This window comes from Dipodomys spectabilis, unplaced genomic scaffold, assembly GCF_019054845.1.
Source record: "Dipodomys spectabilis isolate Male_0828 unplaced genomic scaffold, ASM1905484v1 ptg000085l, whole genome shotgun sequence".
Lineage (NCBI taxonomy): Eukaryota > Metazoa > Chordata > Mammalia > Rodentia > Heteromyidae > Dipodomys > Dipodomys spectabilis.
Window position 1 is genome coordinate 2722887 of NW_024870762.1, and position 19770 is coordinate 2742656.

General features: G+C 42.2%; 1 protein-coding gene across 1 annotated transcript in view; it reads left to right on the forward strand.

The window, feature by feature from the left end:
• The window catches only part of Srpk1 (SRSF protein kinase 1), a 48355-nt gene continuing 28585 nt past the window's right edge, over nucleotides 1–19770 (forward strand). Inside the window, 5 exon segments of the mRNA XM_042683728.1 lie at nucleotides 1–123; nucleotides 125–588; nucleotides 16904–17022; nucleotides 18614–18722; nucleotides 19309–19396. Of these exon segments, the coding sequence (XP_042539662.1) occupies nucleotides 16–123; nucleotides 125–588; nucleotides 16904–17022; nucleotides 18614–18722; nucleotides 19309–19396 (888 nt within the window). The 5' untranslated portion in view covers nucleotides 1–15.

Consider the following 19770-nt stretch of genomic DNA (forward strand, 5'->3'; position numbering starts at 1 on the left):
GTTACCGGTCTCGCCATGGAGCGGAAAGGTGAGCGGTGGAGCGGCCTGCGCCACGAGGGGCAACGGCCTCCGGGGCGAGGCCCGAGTCAGAGCCAAGAGCCTCGCCTCACCGCCGCCGTCCGGTAAACCGGGCGTGCGGCGCTGCTCCTCTGAGGTGGCGCCTCCCCTCACCCTCCGCCTCTGGTCGGTGGGTCGGCGCCCCTCAGGCCGGGCGTCCTCCGGGGTTGGCCGTCACCGCCCCTTGTTCTCCGCCAGGTCGGCTCGCGCCGCGCGGCCACTCCTGCACCCGGCCATCCGGCCACGCCGAGTCTCGGCCCGGCCCGAGCTCCCTCGGGCGCACCCCGGCTGGGCGCTGCTCCGCGCCCCGTGGGCCGCCGGCCTCCCGGTTCCAGCCGCGGCACTGGCCTCGCAGCCGCCCCTGAGGCTGGCCCCGCGACTCGGCCTGGCGCCCCTGCTGGGTCTCCACCCTCGGCTGGGTCGCCTCCTTTCCGCCACATTTGTCCTTCATCCATCCCTCTCTCCTGCAGTGCTTGCGCTCCAGGCCCGAAAGAAAAGGACCAAGGCCAAGAAGGACAAAGCCCAAAGAAAGTGAGTCGTGTACCCCAACATCGCGTACCTCGGATTTCTACGGGCGTCTCCTCTGCGCTCGTTGCGCGGCTCGGACGTGCCCCGGGTTGAGCGCGCTCCCCTCCCCCCCACGGAGCCCCCCCCCTGCGGCGGCGCCCCCCCCCACCCCCCCCCCCCACATGGCCTCCGAGACGCTTGTGTCGCTTTGCGGACCTTGTGGGAAGGGTGTTGCTGCGGAATGCGAGGCCTGCTAGGTAGAAAGCCCCTCCCCGCCTTTCTGCTCCCAAATCCACCGAGGAGGAGACCCAGCTCCCCAAGTGCCTCCGCCCTCGCCGTTGCGGGTAGATGATTGATTACCAGTCTTTGAACTCTGGTCTCCCTTCCTTCCTGGCTTTCCTGCGTCTTTAACCAAGTGTGCATGGCAGGCCATTAGGATGTTCTTGAATAAATTTTCCGTGTTTGCTTTTGGTGGTGCCAAGCTCACGCTCTTTTCCTTAGCGGAGGGCAGCAGAGCGTGCCTCTGGCAGTCCACGTCCTGAGTCTGCAGGCCGACCCCGGGGTGCACAATCGGCCCACTTCCTAAACCCCGAGTTCTCACACGGAGCGCGGGTAAATGGCCTTCTGGAGGGTCATGACTTCCCCACCGAACGTTTAGGCGATTCTGGTTCGATGGATTAAATGCCACATGCCCACTTTGATCTGAAGGATGCCTAACTGTGGTTTAGCGCTATTGTGGGAAGCACAAAAGTTCTTCACTGCCTGGTAAAAACGCCCCCGGTGGAGGGCTTCTGCAAGTGACGCTCAGCTTTAATTTTCACTTGTGCCAACGTTTTTTGCAAAAGCCTGTCCAAGTCGTCTTAGACCATTTGTATTCAGAAGGGGGAAATCAAAACAAAACCTCTTAACATTACATGCACATTTTCTGTGCAGGTTTTCCATTTAGTTGGTATTTTGTGGTGGTGTATGCCATCCAGTCCTTTCGGAACTGATGTGACACATTTCAAAGATATTCTTAGGTCACCCTACTGAATGACAGTATCAGGTAGTGGCCAGTGGGTGTGTTTTTTGGAGGCTACCAAATAGCACCTAAGAGGTCTTTCAAAAGAACTGGGCGGTAGGCGAACTAGATGTGTTTTGAATTCTTGCTCCATTTTCTATTATTGCTTATGAATTTTTTTATTTTGTTAAATACTTGGTGACCAGGGCATGTGTGTGTTTTAACAGCAGGTACCCACTACTTTGAATTATCTATGTAGACCATATACTTGTTGCTCTTCATGACTAGTAGATAGCCAAAAGTTAAGTGTTCTTAATTTTGTACAACATAACAAGAGAATGAACTACCTCTATACTTCTAATCTAAAAGATGCTTTTGCTTTTAGTTATTTCTTTTCAGTTTTACCTTCCTCTTCTTGTTTGTCCAGCCTTTTAAATATCTAGTGTCTAATTAATTAAGTTGGTTAGAATACTGTGTCAGAAGTTCAAGCTCCATCTGACTCAGGTAACTTGATTCTGTTCATGACTCCTGACTACACACCTGACAACTTCCAGTTATTTTGCAAAGGCAAGCTACTAGTACCAGATTAGTAGGTCTGAGGGAAAAAATGGCATAGAATTGGATCTTTGGAGTGAAATAAGCTGGTTTTGCTACTGATTTCCAACCATGTAACTGTGGGCAACTTAGCTAAGAAAACAAGCCTATATATATACTTATATGACCGTTGCAACAATATATCTAGCACATAATTGTAAAAACATTAGAAATATTTGAAAGAATATACAGTTATGATTGAATGGGTTTTCATTCCCTGGTGTGTAAAGCTAGAACCCATGAATTGGATGTCAGGTACTGGAGGTCATCATGCTGTTTGCCTTGGAGTCTCTGCACTTGTCTTCCAGCACAGTGTTGTTTATTTATTTATTTATTTTTTTAAATTTTATTTTATTGTAAAGCTACTATACAGAGGGTTACAGTTACATGAGTGAGGTAATGAGTACACTTCCTCTTGAACACTGTTACCCCCTCCATTGTTTTCCCCCTACCATCCCCTCCCTCCCTCCCTTCCCAGAGGTTCTTTTTTTTTTGATTGTGATTAAATGATTACATAATTTCAAAGTCACAAGTTCATTCTAACTTCCCTGGAGCAAATTGTCTACCACAGTCTGTAATATATAACAGTGTTCACATGTTATATACCATGTTTGTGATCAGCAGCATGGGGATATTTAGTAGTGGTTCAACCAGATGAGCGGGAGTTCTTTGTTTCTTAAGTCCTGTTAGTTTTGTTGTATCACCTAACCTTTTGGATTTAGCATCCACTTATCAGGGAGACCATGTACCGTTTGTCTCTTCGTTCTTGGCTTACCTCGCTCAACATGATTCCTTCTAGCTCCATCCATTTCCCTGCAAATGCCATTATTTTGTCATTTCTAATGGCTGCATAATATTCCATTGTGTATAGATACCACAATTTTTGGATCCATTCATCTGTGGTGGGGCATCTAGGTTGTTTCCATATCCTAGCTATTGCGAACAGTGCTGCAATAAACATGGAGGTACACGTGTCCTTGTATATTGGTTCCTGTTGTTCAGGGTAGATGCCTAGAAGTGGTATGACTGGGTCGTAAGGGAGGTCAATCTTTAGCTTTCTAAGGACCCTCCAGACTGCTTTCCAAAGTGGTTGTATAAGTGTACATTCCCACCAGCAGTGTAATAGGGTTCCTCTTTCTCCACATCCCCTCCAGCATTTGTCGTTGGCTGATTTGTGGATGTGGGACATTCTGACTGGGGTAAGGTGGTATCTCAGGGTTGTCTTTATTTGCATTTCCTTCACCACCAGGGATGATGAACATTTCCTCATGTGTTTCTTTGCCATTTTTATTTCTTCATTTGAGAAGTCCCTCTTTAGTTCCCTTGCCCATTTAGTAGTTGGTTTGTTAGGTTTGGGAGGGATTAGTTTCTTGAGTTCCCTGTATATACAGGATGTTAACCCCTTGTCTGATATATTGCTGGTAAATATTTTTTCCCAATTAGTTGGTTGTCTTTCTAGCTTAGTTGCGATAGATTTAGCTGTGCAGAAGCTTTTTATTTTAAGGTAGTCCCATTTGTCGAGTCTCTCTCCAACTTGTTGTGACCCTGGGACTCTGTTCAGGAAGTTCCTTCCTGTGCCTATTAGTTCAAGTGTCTCTCCTACTCTATCCTGCAGTAGTTTCAAAGATTCAGGTTTAATGTTAAGGTCTTTAATCCATTTTGAGTTGATGTTGGTGCATGGTGATAGGCTGGGGTCCACTTTTAGTTTTCTGCATGTGGCTGCCCAGTTTTGCCAGCACCAGCGGTTGAAGAGGGTGTGTTTCTTCCATTGTATGTCTTTGGCTCCTTTGTCGAATATCAGCTGGCTGTAGGCCTGTGGATTTATATCTGGATCTTCTATTCTGTTCCATTGGTCTTCCGGTCTGTTTTTGTGCCAGTACCATGCTGTCTTTGTTATTATAGCTCTGTAGTAGAGTTTGAAGTTCGGCATGGATAGCCCTCCCATATTGTCTTTATCCCCTAGAATTGTTTTGCCAGCACAGTGTTTAGAGTGTTCCTTTTGGGTTCTATCACTGTGCTGAAAGATTTAACCTTGGGGAGGTTTAGTTGTCTTTTTTGAACCTTTCTTCTTCACATTTTTTATGCATTATTTACTAACATTAACTAGTTTGTGATAATCTCCATTTTACAGATAAAGAAATTGAAGTCTGGCTAGGTGCCGTTGGCTCATACCTGTAATTCTAGCTACTCAGGAGGCTGAGATCTGAGGGTCTCAGTTCAAAGCCAGCCCAGGCAGGAAATGCCATGAGGCTCCTATCTCCCATAAACCATTCAGAAAACTGGAAGTGGCACTGTGGCTCAAGTGGTAGAGCGCTAGCCTTGAGCTGAAGAGCTGAAGGATAGCACCCAGGCCCAGAGTTCAAGCCCCATGACCACAAAAAAAGAAAAAAAGAAATTGAAGTCTGACAATTTACTCCTATAGAAAATTGTAAAGCTAGAATTTAAACCTAGGTATGACATGCTTTATAGTCATGGTTATTAATCACTAGGTGATAATGCTTTCTAATGCATCTGAAGATGAGGTAGAGGCCCAGTGAGAAGAGGGTTTGGAATGAAAAGAGAGTTTGGGGACCTTGGTGTTCAGGTACCCTTCCATGATACACTGTTTTTGTCTCTGAGAGAGCACAGTGCTCTATCTGCATTTGAGTATTTGAATTTTAGTATGTATACCAGTAGCCATGTGCCTTTGTCTATCATAAGCTTCTAAATTTTTTTTGTTTTTTTCTTTTCTTTTCTTTTGTTGGTTGTGGGGCTTGAACTCTGGGCCTGGGCGCTGTCCCTGAGCTCTTCAGCTCAAGGCAAGCACTCTATCACTTGAGCCACAGCACCACTTCCATTCTAAAATTACTTTATGAATGTAATACCAGAAAGAATTTCATATCTAATAATTTCAATAGGAAGTTAGTGTGGAGAATAATGCTTTATTTGTATTTGCAGTTAAGTAACTTTATGGGTATAGAATAAATTGGTAGTAAAATTATTCACTTGAGCTGGGAAAGTACTTTTTTTTCCCAGACTTTTTTATTTATTTATTTTATTTTATTTTAATTTTTTAAGTGTCGGTCGTGTGCCTGAACTCTGCCTGGGCGGTCCCTCAGCTCTTCTGCTCAAGGCTAGCATTCTACCATTAGAGCCACAGCACCACTTCTGGCTTTTTCTGCTTATGTGGTGCTGAAGACTCGAACCCAGGGCCTCATGCATGCAAGGCAAGCATTCTACCACTGAGCCACCTGCCCAGCCCATCCCAGCCCGCTTTTTAACTTTTGGTCTTGTTTTGGGCCTGGTGCTTGAACTCAGGACCTGTGTCCTTGAGCTCTTGTTTTGCTCACTGTTAACACTCTGACTTGAGCCACACCCCCACTTCTGGTTTTTTTCCCCCCATTAACAATTAATTGGAAGTAAGAGTCTCATAGACTTTCCTGCCCAGGTTGACTTTGAACCACAGTCTTTAGATCTCAACCTTTTCTAGAATTGTAGACATGAGCCATTGGTACCTGGCAGTGTTTTTTTTTCTTAACAGTGCACCTTGGAAATTGGTTATATGTCAGTGTGTACATTCTCACTGTCCTTTTTTTTTTTTTTTGGAAGTTATTCACTAAGTTTTACAAGTAGTTTCATATTGAGGTATAGGCATATAACCTCATCTAACATTCTTGTTTTTTCAAATTCTTTATTGTGATTAAGTGATTGCATAATTTCCCAAAATTCACAGTATTGTGGGATATTGATGCTTAGTTAAAATCACAAACACATTCTAACTTTCATGGGGCAAATGGTCTATTGTGGTCTATAACATTTATGAGTTCTATGAACTTTGACAATACAGTTATTTCTTCCACATTGGGTGATATGTACATTTCTTTGGTTTTGCAAAGCGTCAACTGTTCCCTCTTTCCCACTCGTTCCTTCCCTCCCATTGCTGCCATTGAGTTGCTTAGTTCATTTTGATCAATGTCCAGTGCAGCTTCACCTAACATTCTTTTATCTAGCATTCCATTGAGTGGATATGCTATAATTCCTAATTAAAAAAATGGGTATGCACTCTCTTATCCCCATCCCTTTGCTGCTCCTAGGCCTGGCACTCTGAGTTTTTTTGCTGAAGACTGGAGCTTTACCACTTGAACCACAGCTCCACTTCCAGCTTTTTTTTGGTGGTTAGTTGGAGAGAAGAGTCTCACGGACTTGGCTGGCTGGGCTGGCTTTGAACCATGATCTTCAGATCTCAATCTCCTCTATAGCTAGGATTAGAGGCATAAGTCACCGGCACCAGCTATATATAGGTTTTAAGGGGGGAAAAATGGAATCGCTAGGCATACTTTTTCCCCAGTTATAATAGTTTTCATAGCATTATATATTCTACTTATGGACTATTTCCAGTTTTTCCGAAGTCACAGCTAAGACAATTTATTTAATGTGGCTACCAAGACTTACATTTAGGGCCTTTGATCACTGATTTTCCTTGCTGAAGACTGATGATCTGTCACTTGAACCCACACCTTTATTCTGACATTTTTGCAGCCTAATTAGAGATGAAATCTTTGCTAATTTTTTTCTCCCCGGCTGACTTGAACTTTGATCCTCCAGATCTCGGCCTCCTGAGTAGCTAGGAGTACCAGTGGGTGCGTGCAAAACCACTCATGCACATGTATATACACACAGTGACAGATAATCATGTATAATCAACTTAGGCCTTGTGGGATAACTGGCAGGTTTAGCCTTCCCCTTATCCCCTCTTAGCAGTCATTTGTGCATACCCAGTTTTCTCTACCACTAATGCCAGTTTGGAGAATAAATTCATTTGTGTGTATATATGTCAATCAGTCCTGGAGCTTGAACTCAGGTCCTGAGTGCTGTATGTCCCTAGGCTTTTTATGTTCAAAGATAGCACTCTACCTCTTGAGCCACAGCCCTACTTCAAGCTTTTTATTGGTTAATTGTAGATAAGAGTCTCACAGACTTTCCTGCCCAGGCTGGCATTAAACTGCAACCCTCAGATCTTAGCCTCCTTAGTTGCTAGGATTACAGATGTGAGCCACTAGTGCCCAGCCATTATTGTGTTTTGAAAGCTATTGTGAAAAGTTATATATAGTTTGGGGCCTGTGGCTCACACCTGTAATCCTAGCTACTGAGGAGGCTGAGATCTGAGGATCGTGGCTCAGAACTAGCCCAGACAAGAGAGTCCATGAGACTCATCTCCAGTTAACTACCAGAAAACAGGAAGTGACACTGTGCTCAAGTGGTAGAAGCACTTGCCTTGAGCTGAAGAATTCAGCAATAGCGCCCAGGCCAGAGTTCAAGCCCCCAACTAACCCCCCCCTCCAAAAAAAAGTCATAATATATATGGGGGGAAGGGAAAAAATAGCAAAGTAAAAATAATGTATTCATATCAGTCTCAACAATTCAACTATAGCCAATGTGGTTTCATTCAAATCCTGCAAATCCCAGACATCATAAAGTGGTAGGCTATTTAATTTTTCAAACAATAGTTATGTACTATAAACACATCTTACTTTTTTTTTGTGCCTGCCCTGGATTTTGAACTTAGGGCTTGGGTGCTGTTCTTGGGCTTTTTTTTACTCAAGGGTAGCACTCTGCCACTTAAGCCACAGCTCCACTTCCATCCTTTGTGTTTGTGCCAGTCCTAGGACTTGAACTCGGATTGGGCACTTTCTCTGAGCTTCTTTTTTTTTTTTTCTTTCATGCAATTGTTTCTAATATATTTTTTTATATTGTAAAGATACTATATAGTTACATGAGTGAGGTAATGAGTACACTTCCTATTGAACATTGTTACCCCCCTCCATTGTTTTCCCCCTACCATCCTTTCCCTCCCTACCTTCCCCAAGGTTCTTTTTTGGATTGTGATTAAGTGATTACATAATTTCCCAAATTTCACAGTATTGTGGAATAATGATGCTCATTTAAAGTCACAAGTTCATTCTAACTTTCTTGGAGCAAATTGTCTATCATAGTCTATAACATATAATGGTGTTCACATGTTATACACCATACATGTGATCAGCAGCATGGGGATATTTAGTAGTGGTTCAACCAGATGAGTGGGAGTTCTTTGTTTCTTAAGTCCTGTTAGTTTTGTCATATCACCTAACATTTTGGATTTGGCATCCACTTATCAGGGAGACCATGTACCGTTTGTCTCTTTGCTCTTGGCTTACCTCGCTCAACATGATTCCTTCTAGCTCCATCCATTTCCCTGCAAATGCCATTATTTTGTCATTTCTAATGGCTGCATAATATTCCATTTTGTATAGATACCACAATTTTTGGATCCATTCATCTGTGGTGGGGCATCGGGGTTGTTTCCATATCCTAGCTATTGTGAACAATGCTGCAATAAACATGGAGGTGCACGTGTCCTTGTATATTGGTTCCTGTTGTTCAGGATAGATGCCTAGAAGTGGTATGACTGGGTCGTAAGGAAGGTCATTCTTTAGCTTTCTAAGGACCCTCCAGACTGCTTTCCAATCTGAGCTTCTTTTGCTCAAGGCTAGCCATCTACCACTTGAGCCACAGTGCTGCTTCTGGACTTCTGAGTAGCGAGTCCCATAGACTTTCCTGCCCTGGCTAGCTTGAAACCACCATCCTCAAATCTAAGCCTCCTGAGTAGAAGGGATTACAGGCATGAGCCATCAGATCCTGGGAAATTTATTACCATACATGTAAATTGAACAAAACAGTGGGTTTCATTATATCATTTTCATACCTGCATATTAGGTACTTTGAGCCTATTCACATCCTCATTATCCTATAAATAGTTCCCTTTCTGTTTTTATGGTTTTTGTTTGTTTTGTTGGCCTTGGGGTTTAAACTCAGGGCCTGGGCACTGTCCCTGAGCTTTCCTGCTCAAGGCTAGTGGTCTGCAACTTTGAGCCACACCACCACTTTAGTTTTCTGGTGGTTAATTGGAGATGAGAGTCTTACAAACTTTCCCACCCATGCTAACAGCTATCCTCAGATCTCAGCCTTCTGAGTAGCTAGAATTATAGGTGTGAGCCACCATGCCCAGCTTATATGTTAAATCTGAACTCTGCATATGAGACAATATTTGGCATTTGTTGTTTTGGGCTGTTTTAGTTAACATGATAATCTGTTAGTTTCATTTTTCTGACTTTTTATTGTTATTTTTTGTTGTATTGTTATTATAAAGGTGATATACAGAGGGGTTACAGTTACATAAGTCAGGTGAAGAGTACGTTTCTTTTTGGACAAAGTCACCCTTTCCCTCTCTCTCTCCTAGTGTTTCCCTCCTATCCTCACCTACAAGTTGTATGGTTCATTTTCAACATGGTATCCAGTTGCTGCATTTATTCACCCTTTAAAGGTCCATCCATTTCTGTACATTCCCTTACACTCCCAATGGCATACAAAGAACAAACAAAAATGAAGGAAAAAATGCAAAAACCTCTTATTTTCATTTCCTGGAGAGAGAGAGAGAGAGAGTGTGTGTGTGTGTATTTTTTGCCAGTCCTGGGGCTTGAACTCGGGGCCTGGGCTGTCCCGAGCTTCTTTTTGCTCAATGCTAGCACTCTACCACTTGAGCCACAGTGCCACTTCTGTTTATGTGGTACTGAGGACTTGAAACCAGGGCTTCATGCATTCTAGGCAAGTACTCTACCACTAAACCACATTCCTAGCCCCTAAATATTACTTTGTATGTGTGATCAGATGCACATAGGCATTGTGTCTTTCTGTTTCTCTCCTAAGAGTATACTCCTTTGGTCTTACTGTGTGTGAATGCCTAGAGACCTGTATAATTTATTATGTCCCTGAGTATTTTAGATCTAGCTACCTCATATGAGAAAAAATGTTTACCTACCATTTATCTCTCTGAGTTTGTTTTTTTTTTTGCTGGTCCTGGGCCTGTGTGCTGTCCCTGAGCTTTTTGCTCAAGGCAAAGGCTCTACCACTTGAGCTACAGCACCACTTTAGTCTTTTTTGAGTAGTTTTATTGAAATAAGAGTCTGATAAGTTTCTTGCCCCACCTTAACTGCCCCAAAGGCTTCGAACTGAGAACCTCAAATCTCAACCCCCTGAATAGTCTAGGATTATAGGCCTGAGCCACTGTCATTTTGCTAGATGTGGGGCCTGAACTGTGGGCCTGGGCGCTGTCCCTCAGCTCTTCAGCTCAAGGCTAGCGCTCTAACCACTTGAGCCACAGCGCCACTTCCAGCTTTTTCTGCTTATGTGGTGCTGAGGAATCGAACCCAGGACCTCATGCATGCAAGGCAAGCACTCTGCCACTGAGCCACCTTCCCAGCCCTTAACTTTTTTTTTTTTTAATTACTGAACAAAACCCATTGTTTTATGTGTATTTTTATCTATTTGTCCTTTCTTTTTGGTTCTGGAATTTGACTCTGCTTCTTGTTTTGCTGACACTCTACTACTTAAGCCACACCTCCTGACTTTTTTTTTTTTTGGTCGGTCATGGGGCTTGAACTCTAGGCCTGGGTACTGTCCCTGAGCTCTTCAGCTCAAGGCTAGCGCTCTACCACTTGGTTTTATTAGAGATAAGAGTCTCACAGACTTTCCTGCCCAGGCTGGCTTTAAACCGTGATCCTCAGGTCTCAGCCTCCTTAGTAGGTAGGATTATCGGTGCCAGCCACCAGCGCCTGGCCTGCCTGACTTTTTGCAGATTATTTTGGAGATAGAATCTTGTAGACTTTTCTACCTAGGCTGATTTCAAACTGATCCTCGGCCTGTTGAGTAGCTAGGATTCAGGGTGAGAGACACTGGTACACACCTTGCTTATCCATTCATCTTTTCATAGGTTCCTAGGCTGATTGTGTAAGTTGGCTATTATGAATAATGCTCCAGTAAATATACAACTTAGAATATTTAAAAACAGTTCTTAAGTATCCACTCATTTTTCAAGTTCTATTGCTAATTTTGTTTGAATCACACTCTGTAAGGTCTTCATATTGTCATTCTTCAAAATATTTCTCTAATCTTTACAAGTTCATTATTTTTTGCAAGTTTGTTCTTGCTAGACTATTTCATAGGTGATATTGAATTCTGGCAGGAAGCATTTCCTTTTTTGTCGGTTATGGGTCTTGAACTCAGGGCCTGGACGCTGTTCCTGAGCTCTTCATCTCAAGGCAAAATGCTCCACCACTTAAGCTACAGCACCACTTCAGCTTTTTCTGCTTATCTGGTACTGAGGAATCGAACCCAGGGCTTCATGCATGCTAGGCAAAGCACTCTACCACTAAGCCACAGTCCCAGCCCAGGAAGCATTTCTTGTTTTATTTTATCTTGTTAACATTTATGATATTAGCACCCATCTAATGAATATTATTGCCTTGAACCATTCACTTACTTAGATTTTCAAAATTATAAATTCTCCTAATTTATCAATTGTAACATACTCTATAAAGAGGCATTTTACCTCGTATCGGTTACCCAGAAGTACAATTCATACTTGGATTTCTTAGCATCCATATTCTGACCAAAAAGTTTATTTTATTGTAAACTCAAAGATTTAAATATTCTTATTAATCCCTGAAATTGAATATTTTTCTTACAGTATTTTGGAGATATAATTTGCATATCATAAAACTCTCCCATTTAAAATGTAGTTTTGAGTTAGTTGCAAGTGACTAATGTCTAATCCTAACTACTGGGGAAGCTGAGATAAAAGGATCACAATCCCAAGTCAGCTCAAGTACGAAAGTCAATGAGAGTCCTGGCTTAGGGGCTCGTGCCTGTAATCCTAGCTGCTCAGGAGGCTGAGATCTGAGGATTGCAGTTCAAAGCCAGCCTGGGCAAGAAAGTACCTGAGACTCTTACCTCCAGTGAACCACCAGAAAAAAGTGGCGCTGCGGAATAGTGCCCAAGCCTAGAGTTCAGGCCCACGACTGACCCCCCCCCCCCCCCCCCCACACACACACAAAAGGCTTTTCAGCTCAAGGCTAGCACTCTACCACTTGAGCCACAGTGCCACTTCCAGCTTTTTCTGCTTATGTTGTGCTGAGAAATTGAATCCAGGACCTCATGCATGAAAGGCCAGCACTCTACCACTGAGCCACCTTCCCAGCCCTCAATGAGACTCTTATCTCCACCTATGGGGTGCGTAAAGTGGTTGTGATTGATACATAGGCCAGTATGGGAAACAAGAACCTATTTTAAAAATAACCAAAAAAGCTGGGCGATGGTGGCTTATGCCTATAATCCTAGTTACTCAGGAGGCTGAGATCTAAGGATTGTGGTTCAAAGCCAGCCTAGGCAGGAAAGTCTGTGAGACTCTTACCATTCCAGTTAACTACCAAAAAGCTAGAAGTGGAGCTATGGCTCAAAGTGGTAGGGTACTAGCCTTGAGCAAAAAAGCTCTGAAACAGTGCCCATACCCTGAGTCTAAGCCCAGCATACACAGAAAAAAGTAGAAGTTATATTCTCTATTCTTCCTAGCAAATTAATTATACATGAATCAAAAATTTAAACATTAATCAAGGAAATTAAGCCATGAATGTTCAAGGTAAAAATGTACAAGATAAGGGGCTGGGAAATGTGAGTTAGTAGTAGAGTGCTTGCCTTGCATGCATGAAGCCCTGGTTCAATTCTTCAGTACCACTTAAACAGAAAAGGCCAGAAGTGGTGCTGTAGCATAAGTGGTAGACTGCTTGCTATCTTTGAGCAAAACAATCTTAGGAATAGCGCTCAGGCCCAGAGTTCAAGCCCCAGGACTGGACCAGAAAAAAAAAAAAAACAAGTACTATATGAAATAAAGTAATTTTGGAGTCAGTCACTGTACATATGAAGGTAGATAGATATATTTCGTCCTATAAGATTCTAATATGTGACAAAAAAAAAGCCTTAAGGACAGTCAAAAACAAAAATCTTTTCAAATTATACTGAAAGGGTCTTGATCTATTATAATTAGATTCATTTTGATGTTTACATTCCCTTTTGAGTGCTCATGTCCTGGTTGGTTTTACTTATTTTGAAAGCTGTAGGTCACATTACTGGGAGTCTAAGGAGTTAAGAGATACGTACACCAAACACACACAGTTTGAATGTTTAAAAAATAACCTTTAGCTGGCCACTGGTGGTTCATACCTTTAGTCCTAGCTACTTGGTAGTCTGAGAGCTGAGGTTTGAAGCCAGCCCAGCTTGGAAAGTCTATGAGAGTCTTATCTCCAATTAACTACCAAAAAGCCAGAAGTGGAGCTGTGGCTCAAGTGATAGAATGCTACCCTTGAGGGAAAAAGAAGCTCAGGGGCAGTGCCAAAGCCCTGAGTTCAAGCCCCAGGACTAGTACTAGATAAATAAATTTTAATGTTGCTTATTCCCATGATACTTGGGTAATTCTAAGTGTTCTAGCCTGTCAAACCCAGTTTTCAGAAATTTCATAATTTTAGCTCTGACTAAATAAGTTTTTCAAACATATGCTTTGTTTTATCTTTTTCAATAAAATTTAACAATTTAATTGTGGAGTTGCTTTTTTTGGGTATTTTTGTTTGTTTTTTGTCAGTCATAGAGCTTGAACTCAGGGCCTTGACTGCTATCCCTAAGCGTCTCTTTGTGCTCAAGCCTAGCTACTCTACCACTTAGGCTACAGTGCCACTTCTAGTTTTCTGGTGGTTAATAAAAAAAGAGTCTCAGGGACTTTCCTGCTGGGGCTGGCTTCATCAAACTGTGCTCCTCAGATCTAAGCCTCTTGAGTAGCTAGGATTATAGGTGTGAGCCACCAGCACCTGGCTAATCATGAAGCATTATAGATACTTTTGTATGCCTGTGAGGCTAAGAATTAAGGAGAATTGAACTTATCACCAAAAGTCTAGTTAAACTCACAAAAGTATTTTTTTTATTGCTTCAATAGCTCATATAAGTGGTTTTCTGTTCAATTTTTTTCTGTCAAAATGGATTTTTTGAAAAAAATAAAACACACACACACACACACACACCATTTTTTGGCCAGTCCTGCGGCTTGATCTCTTTGAGCCTCTTTGTGCTCAAGGCTAGACTTAAGCCACAGCACCACTTCCAGCTTTTTTTTTTTTTTTTTTTTGGTTCAGCTCAAGGCTAGCGCTCTACCACTTGAGCCACAGTGCCACTTCCAGCTTTTTTTCTTTTTGCTTATTTGGTGCTGAGGAATTGAACCCAGGGCCTCAGGCATGCAAGGCAAGTGCTCTACCACTGAGCCACCTTCCCAGCCCTGCACGTCCAGCTTTTTTTGTATGGTACTGAGGAATTGAACCTAGGGCTTCATGAATGCTAGGCAAGCACTACCACTAAACCAAATTCACAGTCCTGATACATACTTTTTCTCTTCTTTTTCTTTTTTTTTTTTAAATTTTTTTTTAATCGGTCATGGGGCTTGAACTCTGGGCTTGGCACTATCCCTCAGCTCTTCAGTTCAAGGCGAGCGTTCTACCGCTTGAGCCACTGTGCCACTTCCGGTTTTCTAGTGGTTTATTGGAGATAAGAGTCTCATGGACTTTCCTTGCCCGGGCTGGCTTTGAACCGTGATCCTCAGATCTCAGCCTCCTGAGTTGCTAGGATTACAGGCGTGAGCCACTGGTGCCGGCTTACATACTTTTCCTTTTTTTTTGGTGGTGGTGGGGTCAGTCGCGGGGCTTGAACTCTGGCCTGGGTGCTGCCCCTCAGCTCTTCAGCTCAAAGGGAGCATTCTGCCGGCACAATGGCTTACTACGCCTGTAATTTTTACCCTAGCTACTCAGGAGGCTGAGATCTGAGAATCTTGTTTCAAAGCCAGCCGGGGCAGGGAAGTCTGCGAAACTTTAATCTCCAATAAACCACCAGAAAACTGGAAGTGGGACTGTGGCTCAAGGTAGGGCCCTCTCTTTGAGCTGTAAGAGCAGAGGGACAGCACCTAGGCCTAGAGTTCAAGAGCTACAACCTATAAAAGAAAGGAAAACAAAAAAACAAAACAAAAAGGGAGCACTATATCACTTGAGCCACAGCACCACTTCTAGTTTTCTGGTGCTTAATTAGAAATAGTCTCCCAGACTTTCCTGCCAGGGCTGGCTTTGAACCGTGATCCTCAGATCTCAGCTTTCTGAGTAGCTAGGATTACAGGTATGAGCCACTGGCATCTGGCCCAGATTTTTTTTTTTAATGAGAATTAAAATTTTTTCCCAAACTAATAAAAAGAATGCTAAGCCAGATGTAGTGGCTTGGGCCTGTAGAAGCTTCTCACAAGGTTGAGGCAAGAGTAGGTCAAGTTAAGGAATAGCTAACATACCAGTATCCCCTTTCAAGGGGAAGAATGACTGTGTGGCTTGTGTTTTGCTTAAAGTCCTTTATAGCAGGCAAGTTGTAAGTGTGAGAACTTGAAGGTATGATGAAATGAGGTCTCATTTTTTAGCCTATCATTATCAACCAAGTGGCAGATAGGGATGGAACTCAGTACAACTCTTCTGGAAGACAGTCATACTGTGTTACAATGCTTATGACCATAGAATTGAAAGAATTACCTCCCCCAATACAAGTAGTTATTTAGATTAGGGGGATCTCAAAGTGAGTATTTTCTAAAATTTCAACATTTCATGTTATTTATACACATAAGGGAAATATTTTAATTTTCTAGTAATCTAATATTAGGAAAGAATTCTAAGTACAGAATACTCCACAGCTTTACTTGTAGTAGTAAAAATTGAAACTAGTTAAATGTCTAAATTAGAAGGTGCCAAAGTAAATTGTGATCCTTTTAAGGGAAATAGGTGTAAGAAGTTGCATGGAAACAGTTTACATTAGGATAGGAAAAGCAGGAAGCAAATTTGTTTGTATCTTATGTGATTTCAGCTAATTATGTTCATGAAGATTCAAAATACTAGAAAACCTTATAGTTGCTGGGCGCCCATGGCTCACGCCTGTAATCTTAGCTACGTAGGAGGCTAAGATCTGAGGATCACTGTTCAAAACCAGTCCAGGCAAGAAAAGCCGTGAAACTCTACTCCAGTAAACCACAAGAAAACCGAAAGTGGCACTATGGCTCAAGTGGTAGAGCACTAGCCTTGAGCTGAAGAGCTGAGGGACAGTGCTCAAGCCCAGAGTTCAAGCTCATGACCGATCAAAAAAGGAAAAAAAAGCCTTATAGTTTTCTTTTTTTTTTGTCGTGGGGCTTGAACTCTGGGCTTGAGCCACACAGCACCAGTTCTGGTTATTTTTTTTCTAGAGGCTTATTGGAGATAAGAGTCTCACAAACTTTCCTGCCCGGGCTGATTTTGAACTGCGATCCTCAGATCTCAGCCTTCAGAGTAGCTAGGATTACAGGCCTGAGCCACAGGCGCCCGGCTCCTTATAGTTTACTTAGTGATTATATACAATTCAATTTTCCTATACTTTTTTTCCAACTTTTATTTTGTTATTAGGTATTGCTAACATTTTCAAAAGTGGTGTTTTCCTAATGTGAGGTAAAACTAATGTTTTCTTCAACTGCCACTTGATAAGGTTATGTTTGAAGATTTAGAGGAAGAGGGGCTGATAATATTTTTTTAAAGTTCTTTTTTTGTTCTGGCTTAAACTCTGGGCCTCTGGGCATTGTCCTTGAGCTCTTTTGCTCAAGGCTAACACTCTACCACTGCACCACTTCCTGTTTTCTGGTGGCTAATTCAAGATAAGACTTTCACAGACTCTCCTTCCTGGGCTGGCTTTGAACTATGATCCTCAGATCTCAGCCTCCTGAGTAGTTAGGATTACAGGAGTGAGCCACTAGCACCTGGCTTTTTGTTCATATTAAATGAGCATGTTCGTATCTTTTCTTAGATCTGAAACTCAGCACCGAGGCTCTGCCCCACACTCTGAAAGCGATCTCCCAGAACAGGAAGAAGAGATTCTGGGGTCCGATGATGATGAGCAAGAGGACCCTAATGATTATTGCAAAGGTAAGTTTGTAAGAGATATATACATATCTGTATAGTTGTAGTTTCTCATTTGGATATTTGCCCTGTCTGCTAAAGTGTTTGTTGTTTTTTTTTTTGAGGCACTGGGATTAATTAAGAATGATATATAGGGCTAGAAAGATGGCTTGGTGGTAGAGTGCTTGCCTCGCATGCAGGAGGCCCTGGATTTGATTCCTCAGCACCACATAAGCAGAAAAAGCTGGAAGTGGCACTGTGGCTCAAGTGGTAGAGCACTAGCCTTGAGCTGAATTGTTAAGGGACAGCACCCAGGCCCAGAGTTCAGGCCCCACAACGGACCAAAAAAAAAAAAAGAATGGTATATAAGCATTCTGCTGCTGAGCTACACCTAAGCACTATTTTTTAAAATCGTTTGTCTCTCTAAAAATGATAGTATATATGGATCTTAGCAAATTTCGAAAGAAGTAACTGTTGTTATATCTTACATATAGGGTTTGTTTGTTTGCTATTATTGGAGTTTGAACTTAGGGCCTCATACTTACTTGGCTTCCTTTCTATACTGGCACTCTACTACTTGAGCAATGCTTTCTACCCAGGCTGACTTCCAGCTGCGCTCCTCTGGATCTCAGTCACCTGATTAGCTAGAATTATAGACGTGAGCCACTAGCACCTAGCTTGTTTTATTCTGGTTTGTTTGTTTTGGCTGGTTGGGTTTTCTTATTTTGTTTTGAGACACCATCTTTCTATGTGGCCTACTGGCCTCATACTCATCTTCCTGCCTCAGTACTGGAATTTTATCACCATACCTGGTTGGAAATCAAAAAAAACTTTAATACTTTTTTTCTCAGGAGATGTTTGCTGAGATAAATTATAAACTAATTAAAGGTAGTTAGACCTTTTAGCAGGTTACCGTCTTTTGTTTCCTGCTGAGACTTTTAGATCTTTGAAGCAGAAACTTAGAATGAAATCTATTGAACTATGTAGAACAAGAAGAACTTGGTCCTTTTTGGGGGGGGAGAGTGGGGGGTATCTGGTCGTGGAGCCTGAACTCTGGGCCTGGGAGCTGTCCCTCAGCTCAAGGCTAGCATTCTACCACTTGAGCCACAGTGCCACTTCCGGCTTTTTTTTCTTTTTGCTTATGTGGTGCTGGGGAATCAAACCCAGGGCCTCATGCATGCAAGGCAAGTGCTCTACCACTGAGCCACCTTCCCAGCCCCCATTTGGTCCTTATTTTTCAACAGAGACCATTTAAAATACCTTGATTTTCTATTTTCAGCTAAATAGAATTCATCATTCTCTTTCCTTAAACATGAGACCATAAGTAGATTTCTGTTTAGATAAATCTTTTGGTTTTTTTTAATGGGAAAAATATTGTGATACATAACCTTATTTCTAATTGAGGAGGAGGTGATTTTATGGATTATAATTATTATTGATTTGTTTAATTCAAAATCTAAGATTAATTTTATACCATGAACTCATTAATACTATGTGCCTTAATTTTTTTTGACTGGTAAAAAGTATATAGATGAGAGGTAAGATAACTTTCCTTAACTGTTTAAGTGATTGTTTCTCCTGGTTCTTTTGATTATATTCTGCCAATTGTTTCTTTTAGGAGGTTATCATCTTGTGAAAATTGGAGATCTATTCAATGGGAGATACCATGTGATCCGAAAGTTGGGTTGGGGGCACTTTTCAACAGTGTGGTTATCATGGGATATTCAGTAAGTTCTTTTGCCCTGCAGATATATAGGATACTTTTCTGATTTGGTTGGGGGTGGGGGTGTCTCCTTATCAATTCCTGTTTTTCAATTTTACTTGGGATTCAGGGAGATACTCAGAAGATGTATTTTAATCTTAGAGAAAAATTTTGATAACTGAAAACAAGTTATCTTCCTATAATTGATATCTAGTCAGTTAGTGCCATGAATAAGTACACATGATTCTATAGGAGTAGCTTATGTCTAGCTACAGGAAATGTGACCTTGGTGTTTGTATTTGTTCTTTTTTTTTTTTTTCCCGGTTGTGAGCGCTGTCCCTCAGCTCTTCAGCTCAAGACTAGCCCTCTACCTCTTGAGCTACAGCACCACTTCCGGTTTTCTGGTGGTTTATTGGAGATAAGAGTTTCATGGAGTTTCCTGCCCAGGCTGGCTTTGAACCGAGATCCTCAGATCTCAGCCTCCTAAGTAGCTAGGATTACAGGCGTGAGCCACCGGCACCTGGCTTGTATTTGTTCTTTCCTAACAGTAACTAAGCGTTGTTTCCAAAAGTAAAATAGTTAGTCTTAATTACCTGTGTTTGTCTTCTTAGGGGCAAAAAGTTTGTGGCAATGAAAGTAGTTAAAAGTGCTGAACATTATACTGAAACAGCATTAGATGAAATCCGGTTGCTGAAATCAGTGAGTATTATATGTATGAATTGTAGAATATTATACAGACATAACATTTTATTGCAGTGAGACATACCAATGGTGGTAGACTTTTTATTTTTTCAGCTGTGGGGTTGAACTCAGGGCCTGGGCACTGTCCCTGAACTCTTTTGCTCAAGACTAGTACTCTACCACTTTGAGCCATAGCACCACTTCTGATTTTTGAGTGCTTAATTGGAGCAAAGAATCTCAAAGGGGTTTTTCTGCCCAGGCTCGCAATCCTCGGATTTCAGCCTCCTGAGTAGCTTGGATTACAGGTATCAGCCACTGGCACCTGGCAAGACTCTAATGTAACTACATTCTTACCATATCTCCTTAGAGTGGTTTAAACTAGGAACATGAAA